General features: G+C 40.0%; 1 protein-coding gene across 11 annotated transcripts in view; it reads left to right on the top strand.

The window, feature by feature from the left end:
• Nucleotides 1-23205, top strand: part of MAST4 (microtubule associated serine/threonine kinase family member 4) — a 478500-nt gene that overhangs the window by 407065 nt on the left and 48230 nt on the right. For all 11 annotated transcript variants that reach the window (XM_060235887.1, XM_060235886.1, XM_060235884.1 and 8 more), the window contains 4 exons: nt 3761-3862; nt 5873-6005; nt 17912-17979; nt 18752-18837. In XM_060235887.1, coding sequence (XP_060091870.1) covers nt 3761-3862; nt 5873-6005; nt 17912-17979; nt 18752-18837 — 389 coding nt within the window. The remainder of the gene's footprint in view (nt 1-3760; nt 3863-5872; nt 6006-17911; nt 17980-18751; nt 18838-23205) is intronic.

The following is a 23205-nucleotide window of genomic DNA, read 5'->3' as shown; positions in this document are numbered from 1 at the left end:
ATGCGTGGAAAGGGGTTGGGATCCCTTAAAGTTACCAGTTTGGAAGCTGCTGCTGTTCTTGCAAGAGGGCCTGGATAAGGGGTTGGCTACTAATACCCTTCGTAGGCAGGTGGCAGCTATTTCTGCTGTTCGTGGAGCTAAAAAATGGGGTTCCTTGACATTGCAGCCGCATGTTAAGTGTTTTTAGAGGGGGGTGTCCCTGTTGAATCCCCCTACTGCACATAGGTTTCCTGCATGAAAGTTAAATGTGGTGCTGAAGGCATTGTGTCATGCACCTTTTGAGCCCATGGCTACTTGTAGCCTGAAGGATCTTACCCTTAAAATGCTGTTTTTATTTGGGATTACCTCTGCCCGCAGGGTATCTGAGTTGCAGGCTCTGTCCGTGGATAAAGATCTTTGTACCTTTCATGAGGACAGGGTAGTGTTGAGATTTGATCCGACATTATCCCTAAAGTGAATTCAGTTTTTCACTGGTCTCAGGACGTGGTATTACCCTCATTCTGTCCCAATCCCAAGCATGAGAAGGAAAAGGAGTGGCATCGGTTAGATGTTAAGCTTGCCTTGAGTTTTTATATAAATAGAACCAAGGATTTTAGGAGGTCAGAGTCCTTGTTTGTTTCCTTTAATTCGCCCTCTTTGGGAAAACCAGTTACTTCTTTGACCCTGAGCAGGTGGTTGGGGCAATGTATTTCTGCAACATACACGGCGTCACGGTTGGAGCCTCCAGGAGGAATTACGGCTCATTCCTTATGAGGAGCGGCCACATCTGCAGTGTACAAGTCCTTCTCGTCCCTGGAAGGCATTTGTAGGGCAGCCACCTGGAGTTCTGCTCATTCCTTCACCAGGCATTATAAGGTGGATAGGTGGGCATCTGCTGAAGTGGCTTTTGGCCGCAGGGTGCTACAACAGGTTATACATTGAATGTAGTGGTTCCCGCCCGGGGTACATATTGCTTTTGTATGCCCCAACAGTTTTGGACCATCCCACTACCAGGGACCACCAGAGAACGGAAGATTGGAAGCTCTTACCATGAAGCTTCCTTCTCGGTGGTCCTGGAGTGGGATGGTCCATCCCACCTGGTGTTGTACCTTGCTTCAGGCTGGTAGCTGTGGGTGCTTGGTTGTGGGAGGTACTGGGGCACTGGTAGCGGAAGGTTTTTTTTTGTTACAGTTACTTCTGCTGTTGCAGTTATTAAAATGGCGTTGCATCATTATGGTCTCTGAGTGGTTTGTTACCATGATGCAGAGTTTGTTTTATAGATTTCTACTGATGGGGGAGCATGGCTTTTCTATGGACTGGAGAGTTTCCAATGGAGCGGCCACTCCCCCAGGCTGGATCAAACGATCAACGACCCTGTTTCCGGAGGAGGAGCCTACTCCCAACGGTTTCGGACTGTCCCACTCCAGGACCACTGAGAAGGAAGCTTCACGGTAAGAGCTTCCAGTCTTCCGTTATATGGACATTTATCACATTTCAAGATGTCACTCCATATTATAGTCCATTCTTGCTGTGCAATTTCAGTGCCTGCATCTTACTGCATTTATTCTTATAATTCTCTCCTGTATCTTGTACATTAATTAAAATCTGATATGTTGCAGCAATGTTTACTCCTTGACCTTCCTACTAAGTACTTCAGATTCTCTTTTATTTTGATTTTATTGCATGAGCAATAGTATTCAGTTGAAAATGTTGGGTTATAACCATTGAGTCTATCCACTTTTGCTTCATAGAACAAGAACCCTTTTTTCTAGCCCGATAACAAATTCTTAATGTTGTGTTGCATTGCAAACAATAAGCTGTGTCTCCAACAAAACTTGGAGTATAGAATTCCTGGTTTTAAACAGTAGGTGCTAAAGTGGGTTCACTATATTGTTAAATTTCTCCCAAACTGCAAAAGTAGCATATATTGTTGACAGACTTTTAAAAAGTTCTTTTAAGTTTTTTAAGTTCTTCTAGCTCATATCCTGATACCATATGATATGTCTTAAACATACTCTGATCTCCAGCTCTACTTTTTCTACAAAAATGGCTGCCATGAGAGGCAGAAGCCAACCATAAAATGACTGCCACAGTTGTGAAATTATGCTTAACTCTGTTAGTAGGTCTAGGTCTTCAGAGTTTTAGGCAGAAACTTTGTTAGATGGAATGTCTTTTAAAATTAACGAATTGTTTTAAAATATTTTCTACTGTACACAGAATAATTATATATTTTGAGCTTGCTTTAAAAACTCCATTTGGCAACGTCTGTCTTCATTTTGCAGGCATCTAATGCACTTATGCAAAAGAAAAAGAAAAAAAGCTGCTGCTTCTCCTAGCTATCCATTTACACGAGCCCTTCTTTAATGGCCCAGCAATTTTTAACCTGCACCATTACTTGTAAAAATGACAGTTAGTACTGACCAGCTCCTCTACAAATTGTAGGCAGATGGCTCCTCTGCAACCCACAGGACTGCACTTCCCGGACTGAAGTAGGATAAAATTATTACCCAAGATCATTAAAGTATTTTTAAAAATAATCTATTAATAGATTATTAAAACATAATCAATTAATGTCCCTCTGTACTTGGGTTTTCTTTATAAATTTGTGTATGAGTCAGCCTCCTTTGTGGTTTGCATTCCACCTTGTGTCAGACTTTCAAAGGTGCATACAGGCTGAAAAAGATTGTGGAGCCCTGACTTCAAGATTTGTTGCTCATAATCCCTATTGTTTTCCAATTACTGAGTCCCCCTCCAATATACTGTAACATTTAATAAATATATGTATTTAAATCTGTAGTTCCCCAAAAGCTGCTTATATTTTATCACAGGCGTTCAATTTCCCACAGCTTTTCTTGTCAGTTTCTAGGTTAATCTGTTCTCAGAGCTCCCAATTTAGATCTTTTAACACTGCTATTGATGTTGTTTGATGAGTCATTTTTTCCTCTTCCTTGTTTTTTTTTTCCTTTCCAGGTCATTTAGTTTTTAAAAAAGGTTTATTTTTACTTGACCACTCAGAGTGCATATATTCACCCTTCATTAATAATATCCAAATAATTAATCTATTGGTTCATTGTTGTTGTCAGAGCCTGGCACCTGAGGGGCCTATGGGAACACGTTTGATACTGCCTTACTACCTCTCTTCTGCAATTCAACAAAAAGTGCAAGGCAGAAAATTGGACTGCCTGTAGCTTTGTACTGTTCTGTTAGTATCTGATGATGATTAAATTATTCATATATTATGTTTATATCTGGAAACCACTTTCAACTTTTTCAGAAAAGTGGTAAACAAATAATTATTTCCACCTGTGGTAGCAAAGAATAAGATGATGGCAATTTATCACTCTTTATGAAACAAAAGTAAATTAATCCTCTGATTCATCCATTATTTTATCTATTTTCAACCAAAATCATATGTCAGTTTGAATAAATGCTGAATGCGAAAATTGAACCTAATGTGTACAATCTACTGCTGTTTCCTACAGAGGTGATCACTTAGTTGAAGTATATTATAACAAGCTATTTAGAGGTTTACCTAACTGTTATGGTTGTTAATTGATGTACTGCTTGTATTGATTATCTCTGTAAGTTTGTCTCTATTACATGTTACTGTTACATGTGCTGTTTTGTGCTGACCTGGTTAAGTCAGTTGAACTAAGCAAAGGTGGTTATGCTGGAAGAATATATGGTTAACTTTACTTATTATGTTTGGTTTGCCATACTAGTGCTTTTTCTGGTGTCTGCTTTTAGTACTAAGGCTCGTTCTATGCCTCTTCTTTGGCAGGCGCAAGAAAGATCAGAAAGTGGAGAGCTGGCATTTATTAAGCAACTTGTCCGAAAGATTCTTATTGTCATTGCTCGTCCTGCTCGCTTACTTGAATGTTTGGTAAGATTATCCTTACTTATATCATTTTTGAAATTTGGATTGCTGTGATCAATTGAAGGTTCTGAGGAGGGGCATGTTAAGCTATGAACTGCTGTTTTTAGAATGAAGTACAAGTGGAGGACCTATGATGACTTATGGGAGGGTACAGGAAGAGTCTGATTATCCCACTTCTTTTTTCCTTTTCCTCATCATTGTTTTCAGCCTATTTCATTTCCTTCTTTCCCACTCTTCTGCACCCCTTCGTGCCTGCTTTTTTCTGTTTCCCCTAGGCAGCATCTGTCCCCTTTCACTCAGCTTTTTTTGTTTTGTTTTCCATCTCCCCCCCTTTCAATTTTTCTTTTTCACCTTTTCTGCTCTTCCCCTCTAAAACTTTTATCTTTTTTATGTCCTGTCTTTGATTTCAGCTCTCTTCTCACCTGCTTGAATGTACTGTGCACTTTCACTTTAGGCAATGAAATTAGATCACTACTACAACTTGCTGTAGTCAACAGACTTTGAGGATCATTAGTACATGAAGCTGCCTTATCTTGCAGTCAGCATTGTCTAATCTGATTGGCAACAGCTTGCAGGTAGTGTGTTCATATCACTTGCATCCTGGTCCTGTTAACTAGAGATGCTTGGGATTGAACCTGAAGTCTTCTGCATGCAAAGCTGGTGCTCTAGCATTGAGCCACAGCTCCTCAGGAGAGCTACCTAAATACTCTGAAGCATTTAATGTCTTGTGTTTCCTTATTTTCTAGGTATAAACACTGGTATCCATTATTAAATTTACTACAATAAGAACATTAATTTGATTGATACAATCCGTGAATCACATGAAGCGCTTAATTATCTTTAAAAGTCAAAACTCTTAAAGTTGCACTTGATTGGGTAGAACATAAATGATTATATATTTGGATAAATAAATGCTTTATTGCATGCTTATGATAATGCAGGGTCTAAGTTTCATCTTTAGAAATCTTGTAGTTCCTAGTCCTAAGGATGAGTGGGAGTCTGAAAAGCGAAGGCTGGTACAGCTGACTGTGGTCTCATATAGGGATGGGCACAGACTGGAAGAATGTGGTTCCTGTCTCCCTGGTCTCATATAAGCAAGCACAGTGGCCAACTGCAATGCCTTACCAAAATGTCCTGCCCCCTGAAAGTGAGCGTGAGTTATGGTTATTCTGGGGGCAGGGTGTGACTGAGAGGGGTGGAGAAGCAACTGCTCTCTTTGGTTCACACTGGGCTATTTCAGAAGGAAAGTTTCACAAGTACTCCATTAGTTTCTACACTCTAGCTGTTGGCTTTTGACTTGTATGTCCAAATAGATTTTGACTAGCTGCTAGGTGGACTGGAATGAATTTGAGTCAAGCTGCCCTTAGAGATATGGGACACCTAAAATGATCCAGCAACTGGGATGCATTACCAGCCACATCACTGGGAGACACCAGCCACATCACTGGGAGACTAACTTGTATCCTTTAATATAGTGGCCTTCAACCTGTTACTTGTGAACCTCAGGGGGACAGCAATGCCCAGTTTACACAATTGTGAGCTGCTCTGCAACCCCCCCTCCCTTTTTTTTTCCTTCTGCTGCTTAGAGAAACAAAATGACATGATGCAAATAATTCCTCAGTGACTTTGATCCTTGTCTCATTCCTATCTTTCGGCACACCTTCTGGTTATGTTTCTTGTCCCTGACTTTCTTGCTCTGTAGCCTCTGGCCATTGTCTTTACACCAGTGAAATCACCTGGCACCATGTTCAGTGCGTCCTGGTAAGGTTGAAGGCCACATCTCTAACACGTGGTGCAGGCATGTTATAGTTCCATTCTTGTTACTGTTATTGCGAAATGTTTGGAAGACTTTATTCCAGAAAATTGTAGCTTATTTTCTGCTTTTGTTGACAATCAGTTTCAAAATTCATAGGACTCACAACCAAATTCATAGGACTCAACCAAATTAAGCAAATTGCTTCTTTCTACAGCAGTAAAGTTAACAGTCTTTGTAATAATTTTTTTTTCTCCTTTCAGGAGTTTGATCCTGAAGAATTTTACTATCTTTTGGAAGCTGCAGAAGGGCATGCTAAAGAGGGCCAAGGCATTAAAACTGACATCCCTAGATACATTATTAGCCAGCTGGGGTTGAATAAAGATCCTTTGGAAGGTATGAGACACTCATGGTTTAATAATCCATTGTCTTGTTCATTTCAACATTGATTTGTTTTGTGTCATCCATACCATTTTAAAAATGTTTTTATCCTTTTCTTCCACGCACAAGGGATCCTCAAAGTAGCTACCCATCATAGTACTGCGCTAAAATTCAGTCAGAAAGTAATAAATAACAAACAGGCAGAAAAAAAATCTATTAAATTTTTATGTTATTTAGCAAATAGCAAGCACTATTAGAATCCACAAAAGGATTTTAGAAATATGCAAGAAAAAAGGAAGGTAAAGCATGCGGCCAGTTCATTGTTCATTTCAGAAGAGAATACTCTGATAAAACATGAGAAATCCAAGCTAATTAAAACCTACTCTCATTACATCTTTACAGAAGAAAGCTGCACTAAGATACTTAACAGAGCTGGCTAAAGCAAGGGAAACTGCAGGTATGGTCAAGTCTTAGGCCCAGATAATAGGACCATGTTGGCTCAACATAATGCTGGAGCATGTCAGAACATACTTAAATGATCTGGATAATTTTGAGGTCATTAATTTAAAGATCCTGAAAAGGCTGACCATAGCTTAGTATTAATTAAAGGAATGACAGGGTAGATTACCTTAAAGTTTCTATAGTAAGTTTCAAATTATAGTTATTACTCATATTTTATATAGTTTACCCAACTTTTACTCTAGCGCAGGGGTATCAAACTCATTTGTTATGAGGGCCGAATCGGACATAAATGTGACCTTGTCGGACTGGGCTATGTGTATCATAAAATGTAATGCCAGATGGCAGAGATATAAACTTTATAAATGACACAAACACAATTAAAGATTTTTTTAAAAAACTTAAAACATGATAAAACATTAGCATTCATTGGTCTGAAAGGTGCTTTCTTTGTATCTCTCCTATGGGATCCAGGGAACTGGGCAAAGGAAGCTCTGCTCTTTCCTTCCTTCCCCAGGAGACCAGGAGGGGGAGGAGCCTCAGCCAATAGAAGGAAGAGAGGCTTGACTCAGTAGCTCTGTTGTGTGATTAAGAGAGCCTGGCAAAGCAAGCTCTCCCTCTTCCCCTTCCTTCCCAAGGGAGGAGTCTCAGCCAATGGAGAAAATAGATACTTTACTCTGTAACTCCTGTGCAGTTGAGAAAGCTTGACAAACTAGCTGCGATGCAGAAGGAAGCGAGAGAGAGGGAGAAGGAAGAAGACGACAGCCAGTTGCTCAGGGGCCTGATAGGAGTCCTCCGTGAGCCTGATTCGTCCCCTGAGCCTCATGTTTCAGACCCCTGCTCTAGCTTTTTAAGTATGAAATTTTAATTGTTTAAACTTATTTAAATCCTTATTTGCCAAATAATTTTGTTTTTTAAATGTTCTAAACCCTTATAGTCCAGTTCTATGCTCATATTATTCAGTGGACCTAACAGTCCATTGGTTCCTCAGTGGGGCTTATTTTTCAAATAAGCATACATAGAATGTGGTCATCGCTTAATATCAGTGCATGAATATCCAAACTAAAATCTGTCACATTTCCCAAAGCAGATATAATCATTCAGTGCAAATATTTCTTTCAGAGTGTATAAATTCATTCAGTTCTAAGGGTTCTGGAAAGTATTGCAGCATGAAAATCTCAAGATGCAAATTATGTATCATGCAAGTTAATATCTCTAGTAGTAGTAGTTATATGCTGATATATTTAATAAATAAAAACTGTTTGAGAACATTTCCAAAGACAGTCTATACAGATATTCAGATTATCATTTCTTCCTTACAGGGGAGAAATAATTTCCCATGCCATGACTAGTTCTTTCTATTAAGACAGTGCATTTTATTTAATAAGTCAAGATATTATGTTTTGATTGATTGATTATATGAAGCATGGTAACTTTTGGAATTCATGCTGCTTAGATAGGGATGCCAGCCTCCAGGGGGAACATGGGGATCCCCCAGAATTACACCTCATCTCCAGAATACAGAGATCAGTTCCCCTTGAAGCTCAGATAAAATACATACCACAAGTTAGGAAAGGCACAAACAGGCATAAGAAAAGGCCTGCATGGTTAACAAACAAAGTAATGGAAGCTGTAAAAGGTAAGAAGAACTCCTTTAAGCGGTGGAAAACCAGTCCAAGTGAAATTAGTAAAAGGGAACACAGGCTGTGGCAAATCAAATGCAAGACTGTGATCAGGCAGGCAAATAGGGACTATGAGGAGCATATTGCAAAAAACATAAAGACCAACAATAAAAATTTCTTCAAATATATTAGAAGTAGGAAACCAGCCAGGGAGGCAGTGGGGCCCTTGGATGACCATGGGGTAAAAGGATTACTGAAGGAGGATAGGGAAATGGCTGACAAGCTGAATGAATTTTTTGCCTCCGTCTTCAATGTGGAATATGAGAACTTTTTGCCCGCCCCAGAACCACTAATTTTGGAAGGGGTGTTGAAAGACCTGAGTCAAATTGAGGTGACAAAAGAGGAGGTCCTACAACTGATAGACAAATTAAAAACTAATAAGTCACCGGGTCCAGATGGCATACATCCAAGAGTTCTGAAAGAACTCAAAGTTGAACTTGTGGATCTTCTAACAAAAACCTGTAATCTTTCATTGAAATCTGCCTCCGTTCCTGAGGACTGAAAGGTAGCAAATGTCACCCCCATCTTTAAAAAGGGTTCCAGAGGAGATCTGGGAAATAACAGGCCAGTCAGTCTGACTTCAATACCGGGAAAGTTGGTAGAAACCATTATCAAGGACAGAATGAGTAGGCACATTGATGAACACGGGTTATTGAGGAAGACTCAGCATGGGTTCTGCAAGGGAAGATCTTGCCTCACTAACCTGTTACATTTCTTTGAGGGGGTGAACAAACATGTGGACAAAGGAGACCCGATAGATGTTGTTTACCTTGACTTCCAGAAAGCTTTTGATAAAGTTCCTCATCAAAGGCTCCTTAGAAAGCTTGAGAGTCATGGAGTAAAAGGACAGGTCCTCTTGTGGATCAAAAACTGGCTGAGTAATAGGAAGCAGAGAGTGAGTATAAATGGGCAGTCTTCGCAGTGGAGGACGGTAAGCAGTGGGGTGCCGCAGGGCTCGGTACTGGGTCCCATGTTCTTTAACTTGTTCATAAATGATTTAGAGTTGGGAGTGAGCAGTGAAGTGGCCAAGTTTGCGGACGACACTAAATTGTTCAGGGTGGTGAGAACCAGAGAGGATTGTGAGGAACTCCAAAGGGACCTGTTGAGGCTGGGTGAGTGGGCGTCAACATGGCAGATGCGGTTCAGTGTGGCCAAGTGCAAAGTAATGCACATTGGGGCCAAGAATCCCAGCTACAAATACAAGTTGATGGGGTGTGAACTGGCAGAGACTGACCAAGAGAGAGATCTTGGGGTCGTGGTAGATAACTCACTGAAAATGTCAAGACAGTGTGCTATTGCAATAAAAAAGGCCAACGCCATGCTGGGAATTATTAGGAAGGGAATTGAAAACAAATCAGCCAGTATCATAATGCCCATGTATAAATCGATGGTGCGGTCTCATTTGGAGTACTGTGTGCAGTTCTGGTCGCCGCACTTCAAAAAGGATATTATAGCATTGGAGAAATTCCAGAGAAGGGCAACTAGAATGATTAAAGGGTTGGAGCACTTTCCCTATGAAGAAAGGTTGAAACGCTTGGGACTCTTTAGCTTGGAGAAACGTCAACTGTGGGGTGACATGATAGAGGTTTACAAGATAATGCATGGGATGGAGAAAGTAGAGAAAGAGGTACTTTTCTCCCTTTCTCACAATGCAAGAACTCATGGGCATTCGATGAAATTGCTGAGCAGACAGGTTAAAACAGATAAAAGGAAGTACTTCTTCACCCAAGGGGTTATTAACATGTGGAATTCACTGCCACAGGAGGTGGTGGTGGCCACAAGTATAGCCACCTTCAAGAGGGGTTTAGATAAAAATATGGAGCACAGGTCCATCAGTGGCTAATAGCCATTGTGTGTGTATATATAAATTTTTTTGCCACTGTGTGACACAGAGTGTTGGACTGGATGGGCCGTTGGCCTGATCCAACATGGCTTCTCTTATGTTCTTATGGATACTTTGGAGGATGGACTCCATTGCACTGAACCTCCACTGAGGTCCCTGTCCTCCCCAGGTTCCATCCCCAAATCTCCTGGAGTTTTCCATCCTGAAGCTTGGCCATCTTACTCCTAAACTCCCGTTGGTGGCTGGGGGAACCTGGCAACCCTAATTAGGAAGCATAATATTTAATTATGGGTACATTGTAGGATACATGCACAGCTCACTTTGGTCAGTTTTCTAAAACCAGACTGTGAATGAAACAATTGATAGGAAGCTTAAATGCAAACCAGTCATTTTCAGTTGAAAGCAAGTTTGCTGCTTTACATCTCAGTGAAACTTGTTTTCCAGCAATTGTGTTTAGGATTGAAACCCTTTACTTTTTATTCCTTTTTTTTATAGTATCTTTTCTGCAAGTGAAATGTTGCATGCAATTCTTAGAGATAATGCCAGATAAACCTATACTGTACTTGAAGAAATAGCACAGTGGATTCATCATTTACTGGAGACTGGTTTCCAGTAAATTTCAGAAACATTCCCTGGGGAGAAATGTTTTCCCGTGGCTTTTAAATTACCGTCTTTACCTTTTTGAATCATGAGTCTTTAGAAATGGTTTAAATCAATGAAATAAAAAGCAGATGTTTAATGGTATTTAGATGAGTTTTTAAAAATGCCTTCAGGCATTGCAAAATGGTTCCCTAACTCCTTGCTTCAAAAGCTGACTCTTGGTTTCATTCCATTACTACCTACTGTTTACAAATAATGTGTATTTCTCAGATAATGGTTATTTTGCAAAAATAATGTTTAAAACTGAACCATTTTAATTTTCTATTTATGAATATAATTTGTGGACTGAGAAGGCTGTCAAAGTACATTATAATGGCTCAGTTCCTGCAAAGACAAAAATCTCTTTTAGCATTTTGATTACACAAGCCCATATTTATAATTTGCTAGTAAAGCTTATCCAGAGTTTTATCTTGCTGATAGAGGTGGTTTTAAGAAGCAAAGTGCATTGGTTTTGAAACTTATACATACAAGCACAAACCCTAACTTTATGTTAATTTCTTTTACGTATTTGCTTGTATGGAATACTTTACTTTTTGTTTGATTTTTAAAGTAAAACAGTGATCTGTGTGCACATTCAAAATTACTTTTAACCCATTTATTTTCTCTGAAGTACTTTGTATTTTAGGGTTAGGAACAAATCTGAAAAGCGCAGTTTGGTTCAGGGTTTGGGGCAACCAAACCCCTTACCGAACCAACCCAAATGGGCCCACCTGAACTGGTCCAGCAAATTCATTTCCCCTTTTCTCCTGGCCCCAGGGTTTGCCAGGCAGGGTTAAATAGTTTGTAGGGCCCAAATGAAGCCTTATAAAATCATCAGTGACAAATGCACATGAAATATACATATATGACCTGACATATTTTGGCCTGCAGAGGCCTTTTCAGAGGTCAAAATTCTACGAAGTCCCAGTTTCACTTATAAATCAATTATTGTGATTCTATGAAGTCCCAGTTTCACTTATAAATCAATAAAAAATTAATATAGGACCCAAAATGGAATGTTCCAATATGGCAATGAATGACACAATTTTTGGAAGGCCAGAAATGTATCTAGCCTTATGTCAGCAGCAGTTACGTATACAGCAAATAATATTGCAAATGTGCACCTTCCAGTTTAGGTCCTAAGAGTTAAATTCCCTTATCAGGGGCAGTGTAACATCAGATATATACTGATAAGTTACAAACCTGAATAGTTTTTAATGCATTTCTTATGGAAAACCTTAGCTCTAGCTAAAGTCACGCTTACAGCTTTCATGTGAGCAGAACCTTCACTTAGAGCTCATGTACATGTAGCCCGGACAAGATTGCAGAGGAAGCAAAACAATGACACCACCAATTTATTAGGAAGGCAGTGCTACCCAACAATGCTGCAAAATGATGCTGCCCAATTATCCAATTATAATAATATCCTCCACTGTTATTCTGTATCTGATGACCCCTAAGGTGTCCCTATAGCTCAGGGGTGTAAAACATGCAGCCCAGGGGGCTAATCAGGCCCCCAGAGGGCTCCTATCACGCCCCCGAGGTGCTGGCTATCATCTGCTTCTTTCTTCCTCTCACTATCTTCCGCATCACAGCTTGCTTTGCCAGGCTTCCTCAATCGCACAGGAGCTAAAGAGCAAAACCTCACTGTGTTCTCCATTGGCTGAGGCTCCTCTCTTGGGGAGGAAGTGGGAGAGGTAGAGCTTGCTTTGCCAGGCTCTATGCATCACACAGCAGCTACTAGCCAAGCCTCTCTTCCTTCTATTGGCTGAGGCTCCCTCTCTCTTGGTCCCCTGGGGGGGAGGGAAAGAGCCAGAGCTTTCTTTACCTGATTCACTGGATCACACAGTAGAAATGCAAAGAAAGCACCTTTAAGACCAAGTGCTAATGTTTTAAGCATGTTTTAAGGGTTTTTTTTAAAAAAATAATACTTTAATTATGCTTGTCTGTGTCCTTCATAAAGTTTATATCTCTGCTTCCTAATCATAAATAGGTACACACGTGGCCTGGCTTAACAAGGTCTCATTTATGTCAAATCCATCACTCGTAACAAATGAGTTTGACACCCCTGCTATAGCTGGATTCAACATCTGGGATTGTGATGCTACAACAGATAGGTAGAATCATAGAATTATAGAGTTGGAAGGTACCTCTAGGGTCATCTAGTCCAACCCCTGCACAATGCAGGAAACTCACAAACACCTCCCCCTAAATTCACAGGATCTTCTTTGTTGTCAGATGGCCATCTAGCCTCTGTTTAAAAACCTCCAAGGAAGGAAAGCCCACCACCTTCCGAGGAAGCCTGTTTCACTGAGGAATTGCTCCAATGGTCAGGAAGTTCTTCCTAATGTTGAGCCAGAAACTCTTTTGATTTAATTTCAACCCATTGGTTCTGGTCCTACCTTTCAGGGCCACAGAAAACAATTCCACACCATCCTCTATATGACAGCCCTTCAAGTATTGAAGATGGCGATCATATCACCTCTCAGCTGCCGCCTCTCCAGGCTAAACATCCCCAGCTCCTTCAACCTTTCCTCATAGGACTCGGTCTCCAGACCCCTCACCATCGTCGTTGCCCTCCTCTGGACCCGTTCCAGCTTGTCTATATCCTTCTTAAAATGCAGTGCCCAAAACCGAACACAATACTCCAGGTGAGGTCTTACCAGAGCAGAGTAAAGCGATACCATCACATCACATGATCTGGACACTATACTTCTGTTGATACAGCCCAAATTGCATTTGCCTTTTTAACCACCACATCACACTGTTGACTCATGTTCAGTGTATGATCCACTAAGACCCCTAGATCCCAATTTAGTGTCATCTGCAAATTTAATAAGCATTCCCTCTATTCCTTCATCCAAATTATTGATAAAGATGTTGAACAAAACAGGTCCGAGGACAGATCCTTGAGGCACTCCACTTGTCACTCCTCTCCAAGAGGATGAGGAACCATTCACAAGCACTCTTCGGGTGCGATCTGTCAACCAGTTACAGATCCACCTAATGGTAACAGAATCCAAACCACATTTTACCAACTTGTCAACAAGGACAGTATGTGGAACCTTATCAGAAGCCTTACTGAAATAAAGATAAACAATGTCTACAGCATTCCCCTAATCCAGCAAGGTAGTCACTTTCTTAAAAAAATAGATCAGGTTAGTCTGACATGACTTGTTCCTGAGAAACCCATGCTGGCTCTTAGTAATCACATCCGTTCTTTCTAAATGTTCCAGGACTGACTGTTTGATGATTTGTTCTAAAACTTTTCCAGGTATAGACATCAAGCTGACAGGTTGGTAGTTACCTGGATCGTCTTTTTCCCCCTTCTTGAAGATGGGGACAACATTCGCCCACCTCCAATCTTTTGGCACCTCTCCTGTTCTCCAAGAATTCTCAAAAATAATAGCCATAGGCTCAGAAGTTCCATCCGCAAGCTCTTTTAGAACCCTTGGATGCAATTCATCTGGCCCTGAGGACATAGTTTCATTTAAAGAAACTAGGTGTTATGTACTACCCCTATGCTGATCCTAGGTTGGAACTTCATACCCTCCTTATATGTTCTGTTTTTGCCATGTTGAGCATTGTTTCCCTCAGAAGAGAAGACTGAGGAAAAGTAGGAATTGAGCAGTTCCGCCCTCTCTTCATTACCTGTTACAATTTCACTTTCTTGCCTTCACAATGGGCCTACCATGTCCTTGCTCTTTTTCTTACTCAGAACATAAGAAAAGAACCCTTTTTTGTTGTTTTTAGCATCTTTGGCCAGCCTAAGCTCATACTGAGCTTTAGCTTTCCTAACTTTTTCTCTACAAGCACTGGTGATTCATCCTTGGTTATAAGGCCCTCCTTCCAATTCCTAAAGGAGGTTTTTTTTATTTCTCAAGTCTTTAGAGAGCTGTTTATGGAGCCACTTCAGCTTTTTTAGGCTTTTTCCATTTTTTCTTCTCATAGGAATCATCTGTGATTGCGCTTCCAGTATTTCACTTTTAAGAAACTCCCACCCTTCCTGAACCCCCTTCCTCCTAAGTATTTCTGACCATGGGATTTTACGCAGCATAGTTCTAAGTTTATCAAAGTTTGCCTTTCTGAAGTCCAACCTATAAGTCTGACTATGTATAGCTCTTCCTTTCCCTAAGACTGTAAATTCCAAAATCACATGGTCACTACTGCCCAGGTGCCCACTATTTCAACTTCTTCAATCAATACTTCCTTGTTGGTGAGAATCAAATCCAGGATAGCAGATCCCCTTGTTTCCTTCTTCACTTTCTGGACGTGGAAGCTGTCAACAAGACAAGTCAGGAATCTGTTTGATTTTTCATTTTTAGCAGAGTTGGACTTCAAACAGATGTCCGGGTAATTGAAATCTCCTGTGATCACTGTATCCCTTCTCTTGGAGAACTTTGCAGTCTGCTGTAGAAGTATCTCATCCAAGTCCTCTGCCTGACTTGGTGGTCTATAGCAGACCCCCACAATAATATCACTGTTATTTCTTACTCCTTTTATTTTCCCCCAGAGACTCTCAACTGAGCTGCCATGCTCTGATTCACATATTTTCTCACAAGTATATACCTCCTTCATATATACTTCTACACCTCCGCCCTTTCTCATTTGCCTGTCCCTTTTAAATAAGTTGTACCCCTGAATCCTAATATTCCAGTTGTGAGTGTCATCCCACCAAGTTTCAGTAAGGCTTATTATGTCATAGTCTCCTTCCTTTATCAGGACTTCCAGTTCCTCCTGTTTGTTTCCCATACTAGATAATCGGTCTCCCATTCCAAATTCTCCCAGTGGTTCAAATTGTTCGCAAGGGACCATGTTAGAGCCTCCTATTTGGTTAATATTCCTTTTCACAACCTCTGAATAGCCTTTACCTCAATTCAATTTCAAACCATGCCAACAGTTCTATTCATTGGACATTACTCCAAAATACCACAGTTCCTTTACCATTTCGTTTGTGGAGTCCAAGTTCCAGAAAATCTGTCCCACTATATATTATCTCGTTATCTCTATACAGAGCCTTGAAAATAATTTCTTACAGAACTTCTAATGGATTTAAAGCAAATCCTATGAGGTAAGGTAGAAGGAGCTGGGTATATTTAGCCTGGACAGGAGACAACTAAGAGGTGATATGATAATGATTTTATGGTCGTATAGGGCAGTCATACGGGGGGTAATGTGGAGTTGCTTTCTGTTGCCCCAGAAGGTTGGACCAGAACCAACAGGTTGAAATGTAATCAAAAGAGTTTTCAGCTAAACATTAGGAAGAACTTCTTAACAGAGCAGTGTTAGACCTAGACCCCTCCTCCCCTGAAGGACTAGTCTGGTATCTTGGAAAAGATGATGACAAGCAACTTTCTTTCTTAACATCTCACAGGGTCACTCACTTTTCCTAATCTGCAAACAGGGCTGGCCTTCCCATCAGGCAAATTAGGCATTTGCCTAGGGCGCTGGGCTGAAGAGGGCACCAAATTGGGCCTTCCCAGCCTGGCGCCTTAGGCAAATGCCCAAATTTCGCCACCTGGTATCCTCCCCGCCCACTCTCTGATTATTCCCAGCCAGTGTACAATCTGTAACATTCTCTGAGTGTCCAATGCTCAGAGAATGCTACAGGGACTGTGCGCCAGCCAGGCGTTCTCCCTGTTCACACTCTGATGATTGGAGTCATCAGAGAGTGGGCAGGGAGGAAGCCTGACCGGTGTACAGTCTCTGTAGCATTCACTGAGTGTCCAATGTCCAGACAACACTGTAGGGACTGTGCGCCAGCCAGGTGTCCTCCCCATTCATTCTGATTGGAGTTACCAGAGAGTGGGCGGGGGAGAGTGGTGTGCAGTCTTTGTAGCATTTTCTGAGTGTTCACACTCAGAGAATGCTGCAGGGACTGCATGCCAGTCAGGCGTCCTCCCCACTCTCTCTCTGATGATTGGAGTCATCATGGCGGCAAGGGTGGGAGAGGCGGCAAGGCTGCCTGGGGTGCCTCGTGCCCTTGGGCCAGCCCTGTCTGCAAATAGCATCAAAATAGGTCCTACAGTCACATGGAATGTATGTCATCAAATATTAGCCAGAGCCTTGTCTGGGAAACTGATCCTGAAGGTACAAAGGTCTGGTTTTCGGCAGTTCCTTTCCCTCTTTAAATACATCAGTGCCAAAGATTAATTCCCAGAAAAGGACAGAAGACTAATCAACTCCCTACCCCACTTAACCTTTCGACACGTGGTTACCCTAAGTACTTAGTAAAACCCATTTTAATCCCATAATCCTTTGTGTGACGGTTGTCTTGTCATGTCTGTTAGAGGTCACCAAACACAATAGACATGTGGCGAGAAAGTTACATTACATTTTCAAATGATGGGAACGTGATGAAGCTTCCCTGGCTCAGAAATATTGTTCTAGAAGTAATCACATCATTGTTCAAAGTGATATCAGCCTCCCTCTGTTCAATAGAATTTGTGTGTGTGTTTGGATGTCCACTGACTTATACCCCAGCCACAAGTGTTGGGTATATCGGAGTGGAACACTGGTTCATTTTGTTCATCTTTCTTCTTTAGATAGGTAAATATAATCCCATAGAATAAGTTCCCTTCTTTGTCTCCCTGAAGCTACCACCTTTACTTTCTGAACGTGTATGTGTGTTCATAGAGTGCTCTTCAATTTAAAAGTTTGATTTTATTTCTTTAATTTTCTTAATAAAAACATTTTATTAATTAAGGCTTGGTTTATTTGAGGGTTCTAAGAGGGAAAAATCCCCATAAACACAGGTGGAGATCCTGCTTGTTGCCCCTTCTTGCTTGTCTGGGACTCCTGGCTAATTTCCACAACAAATTCAGGAGACCTTCACAACCACTTAGGGTAATAGTGGTTCCTCAGTAGAACAGGCTTCCTCAGGAGGTGGTGGACTCTCCTTCTTTGAAAATTTTTGAACAGAGGCTAGATGTCAATGCTGATTCTATGAACTTAAGCAGAACATGAGAGGGAGGGCAGGAAGGGCTGCATCAGTGCTTAGTTCTTGTGGCCCTTTCTTAGTCAATCAGGGAAATGCTGATTTCCACTTTGGGTCAGGCAGCAATTTTTTCCAGGCCAGTTGGGCAAGGATCCTGAAGGTTTTTGCCTTCTTCATGCATGGAGCAGGTGTGGGGGGTGATATTTGTAAATTTCCTGCATTGTGCCAGGCTTTGCCTAGATGACCCTGGAAGTCCTTTCCGAACTTTATGATCCTAGCTATCTCTCTCTTGTACTTCAGCATTTTAATGTGTGCCAATTGTATGTTGAAAATAAGTTTTTGTATTTTTTTTTATTTATAGAAATAGCTCAGCTAGCTAACTATGACAGTGGGACAGCAGCAACTCCAGAAACTGATGAATCAATTAGTGTAAGTCTTAACATTACATTGGCTTATGTTTTATTGCACTGAGTTTTAAATAAATGACTATGGTGTTTCAAAAAGATATTTTGTCAGATTGTTCAGAAAACAGGAGCTTATGTGATTTTTACGTGAAGTTTTTCCTATCTATTTCAGATCTATATTAGGATTGTGGGACAGTTACATTTTTTCTTAATGGATGATGAATGAATGAATTTAGTTACAATCAAAGACTAACAATAATGTAAAATGAAGTGTATACACACACGGAGTATTGAAAGAGAATGGGTGAAATATAAGAGGGGAGTGGTACTTGTACAATAATTTCTGTAAATGAAACCATGTTTTTTTGCAGTTTTCCTCCATTATCTCTTTTAAAAAATGAATTTGTGAAATAGCACGTAATTATATGATAGCAAACATGCCAATATATATTAAGCTACTCCAAATATTAGTTCTAGGCTAACAGACATTGCAAACCACTCTGATGTCTGTAAACAAAGTAAATATTTTTGGACAAATTAGCAGATATAGATGTTAGGAAAATTAGCAGATGTTATGAATATCATAAGCAAAGAATTCAAAAGAATTCCATTTATCCCTGTGATGCATGATATCTAGTTGAATGACAGCCAAGTGAGAAAATCTATTCAATGCATTGGGTTTAGAACCTGTAACTGACTGGCTAAAGCTACACCACTGCCATCTCAATATGTATTTTGCATATTATAATATTCTGGAACTCATATAACTAGATCTTTTTGCCTTATTAATTTTGAAGAGTTCCAATACATCTCTTAAACTTCAGCGGAAGCCTCGTGAAAGTGATTTTGAAAGCATTAAACTGATCAGTAATGGAGCATATGGGTGAGTATACAAGGCTCTCATGGTTTTTAGATTATATTATGTATTTTACTATATGTAGGGATACTAAGTCTGATGCAGGAAATATCTGGGGACTTTGCGGGTGGTGCCAGGAAACTTGCATGGTGGAGCCAGGAGCAAGGTTGTGACAACGATTGAACTCTGAAGGGAGTTCTGGCCATCTCATTTAAAGGGACTGCACTCCTTTAAATGTCTTCCCTTCACTGGAAATGACATGGGCACCTTCTTTGGGAGCTTATAGAATTGAATCCCATGGTCGAATATTTTTGAATCTTGGAGGAGGAGGTTGAGGATAGGCACCAGATGCTATGCTGAAAATTTGGTGCCTCAACCTCAGAAAATAACTCTCCCCCCCAAGGGCCAGATACCCACAGATTGATTCTCCATTACAACCTGTGGGAACCACTCTCCATGGGATATAATGGAGTGCCTTCCAAACCAGGGGATCCTCTGCCCCCAACTGGGGATTGGCAACCCTAAGACAGTATATAGCTGTCTATATTCTAAATTTATATTCTAAATCTAATTTTACTTTTTCAGTATGCCAAAAATCATTTCTCTTTGAAACAGAGCTAAAGATATTCCTATGGAAAATAGAAATAAATAAATGAATAGTTCAGAATACTAGATTCTCAACAATATTGCTGCTTGAAATCTGTCAGAATCTTTAAAATGCTGTTTAAAGCTGTCAATATTTGGACAGCAATGTAAGGAAGGAACATATATAATTAGATGTAAACAACAAATGTAAAAATTCAGCATAGCCTGCTGCTTTTGAAACAAGGGTTATGAAAGCTGCAATAGTAAAATCACTACTATCTTAAAAGCTGGCATTATATGTCCATTCTGAAATTTGAGGTGGAATATATTACTGATTTTCTTTAAAAGACTTCTCAGTTTCCTTAGTTTTAATCAGGCCTCAGATTCAGCAGGAACTCACAGGAGCACAGCTCCTGAAGCTTTCTGATGGTTCCCTCTCTTCCTCCCCTCCTACCTTTTCCATTGAATAGTAGATGCAGCTGTATAACAATCCCTGGATTAGGAGAGCAGGCAGCCAGCCAGCCACCAGGGGCTTCGCCATACCCTCAGCAGCCCTCACTAACCCCTGGAGATGCCCAAACCACCCTTTCTCCACTTATGTGATTTTGGGCAGCAGGTGAGCCTGCCTAGGCAGGGAGGGCGGGATACAAATAAAATTTAATAATAATAATAATAAAGGTGGCTTGCTGGCCTTTTGATGGTGGAGGGACAACCCAGGAGAGCCCCAGGCGAGTGAGGTCTGCTTGGGCTGGCTGGATCTCTAGCCAGCCCAAGCAGGCCTCGCTTGCACAGGGCTTTCCTTTCTTGCATCGGGTTGCTTTTGGCTGGGAGGGACATATGCTAATGAGTTATACTAATGAGATCCGCCACCTATTTTTCTACAAAACGACCCTTGGTTTTAATAAAATGTGTTAATACGCTGAGGACATAAAAGGGCAAGGTTTGAAGTTAGTATATGGCAGATATGGCAGTCTTTAAGACTGTCACTTTGTTAAAAACAGGGATTCTAAAAGTATCCTCTAATGAGGCTTCCTATTTAAGAAAGTGACTTTGAGCTGTGGCAGTGTGGCTAAGAAAAAAATGCTAGACATTTGGCTTGTGTCATTTTCTCCTGTGTCTGTTGCATTTGTGGAGATGGGTGGTTGGATGGCATCCACATCAGTCAGGAAAGAAACTCAAATCCCAGTTTAGACCCATCATTTTTACCATTTACTCCAGTAAGTTAGCAGTGAGTTTAAAAGGTCAGCATTTTGGTCAGCAGCATTATTCTGTCAAAGAAATTACCTCATTTGATCTGAATTTTAAAAGTAGCACATTAATACCTGAGTGTCTAAGAATTTTAGTATAATTAAACAATAATGTGTGTTTCTTTTATGAATGCAAAGCAGTAAAATGCTCCATAGGCACTTGATTTTTTTATTACTAGTATAAACTGAAAATAAAGTTAATGTTTTTGTGCAACAATATTTTTTCTTTGAGTGTTTTCCAGGTCATTAATTTTCTGAAGTAACATTAAATGAGTGAGCTCATGCTTATGGTTCATTGATTTATATTCCAGAATGTCACTGGGTATATTTTTATGATGTAGTTCATTAATGTTTGTATTATGGTTGTGTAACATTCTGTTCCTTCAGAAGGTATAATGAAAAAATTATTGTTATTGAGCAAGTGTATTTTTGATGTTTTTTGTAAACTAGTCAATTTGCATGTTTGATTCTGCTTTGGATTTTGGTGTCTTCATTACTGAGCTAAAATGCTTTCTTTCAAAAAATAATTGTCTTGGCATACTTTGGCAATAATTTGTCAGATGTATTTAATCTTGATGTGTTTGAACCTTTAAAAAGTTTCAATACCTAACTTTTTAAAGAATTCTGCTTTATAATTGGAAAAGTAAATTCATTTGTGATGCAATTAAATGGCTCTGAAGAAGGTGAGGTACACCAAGGAATTGATGGTTGGGGATATACAAGAAGTTAAACAAGCTGTGAATCAGTAAAAATGTCAGATGCAGGCCAAGTCATGAATGGCTTCACAAGTTGTCTTAGACTTTTTCTTCAATCCAGATCTTACATTTTTGCCTATATAATTGTTTGTCATCACAAATATAACATGTGGTCTCTCTCAAAATTGTTCCAAAATTGGAACAGAAGTTCCATTCACAATTGTTGTGGTAGCATGTGAACTAGCTCAATAACCACTCCTTTCTTTTTTGTGGGGGAGGGGAGGTTATTGAAGTGGAGACCCCTGAATAATTATGAACACCCCTATAATAATAATAAATGAAAATATGGGTTTGTGCCTTCAAAAGAGAATGTCTGATGCAACATTTACAGTGTCTGCTGGAAGGCCCCTCAGAGGAGCTTCTGATAAACTATTGAAACCAGGCATGGGTGTGAGTCACAGATGTGTATTGGTGACAGACACTCCTAGAAGGAAACCTCCTTGCTGAAAAGAAAAGCAGACGCACTGGAATACCAGGGAGAAAAGGGGAGGGGGGAAGTGAATCAGATAACGTGTGAGGCGGCAGGCTGCAGGCTCGCTTTTGCTTAAAGCTGATGGTTTGAGAAGTGTCCGGGGTTCATTATTTTTGGGAGCCTTGATGCTCAAATGAACCTTGCTATTGGTGCCAAATAGTAAAATACCTCATTTTCAGTCATTAAGTGTGCGCCTCGTTTATTCCTCTGCTACATTATGTAATTGCAACAATTGTATACTGGAGTTTGGAATCACTTCTCACAATTCTGCAAATGTTTGTGCCTAGTTGTGAAATAATAGTTTAGTGTTTAGTGTTGATACTTGCACAAAATAATGATTTATATTGCTTGCTGAAATCTTGTTGAGGCTTGGAAGGACTTTGATATTGAGGAGTTTTATATTCCTGAATATGTTCCTTAAATTATGAGAACTTTTCCTCAGTATGTCTCATCCTAATCTAGTAGAAGATATATTTTAAGAGGCATGTACAAAAAAGTATCATATGTTTTGTAGAGATAAATACTATCGTTCACACCCTTTTCAGATCTAGGACCTAATGAACATGGGAGCTACAAACTCCTGACAGGAAGTCATGTGTCATTAAGAGTTATGTGACAAGAAGAGAGCTAGAGTTATTGCTATCTAGGTTAGGATTGTAGGCAGCACACCAAAAGAGTGGGAGGCAAGAAACATAAACTGGGATGGTACTGCAGTAATGAACAAGCCCAAAGGCAGAGCCATGGAGGAATCCTCTCTACCACTGGCCTTTTCTGCCTCAAAGCCTACAACAGCCATTGTCACAACCACTCTCTTCTAGTTCTGTGGTTAGATATAGTGTGTCTTTAACTTTCTTGTTATTTATCTCTCTGGGTATTTAACACTGCCATCAGGAATTTAATTCCAATCTTATTAATTAACTTTTCCCACAGTATTGTGCCCAAGTTCTAAGGCTCCTTTGTATATGGTCCTGAGGAGACCCTTATGTTTTAAATAGCATATGAGTCTGGGTTAACAATTAACAAACATTAAAAACTTTATTTGATTTCAAGAAGAGTTGTTTTTTTTAAAATAGATTTTTATTTTATTGAATCAAATCCAATACAAAGGCAGCATAGGGAAAATAAATAATAAAAATATAAATCTAACATACAAGAATCAAATTTAGATTATTGGATGCATATAACAAACAATTTACAAGAACGAGATTTGTGACTTATCTCTTAAGTGTATATTAATACCTTCTGGCTGAGGTATCACATTCTTTCATTTCACAAACACTCCTCACTCTCAGATCCTCCTTTTCTCTTCAGAATGTACTTTGTCTAATTTTTATTT

This window comes from Heteronotia binoei, chromosome 4 (assembly GCF_032191835.1).
Source record: "Heteronotia binoei isolate CCM8104 ecotype False Entrance Well chromosome 4, APGP_CSIRO_Hbin_v1, whole genome shotgun sequence".
In the NCBI taxonomy this organism is placed as follows: Eukaryota; Metazoa; Chordata; class Lepidosauria; order Squamata; family Gekkonidae; genus Heteronotia; species Heteronotia binoei.
Note: the sequence above shows the minus strand (reverse complement) of the source record. Positions and strands in the feature narration are given on the sequence as shown.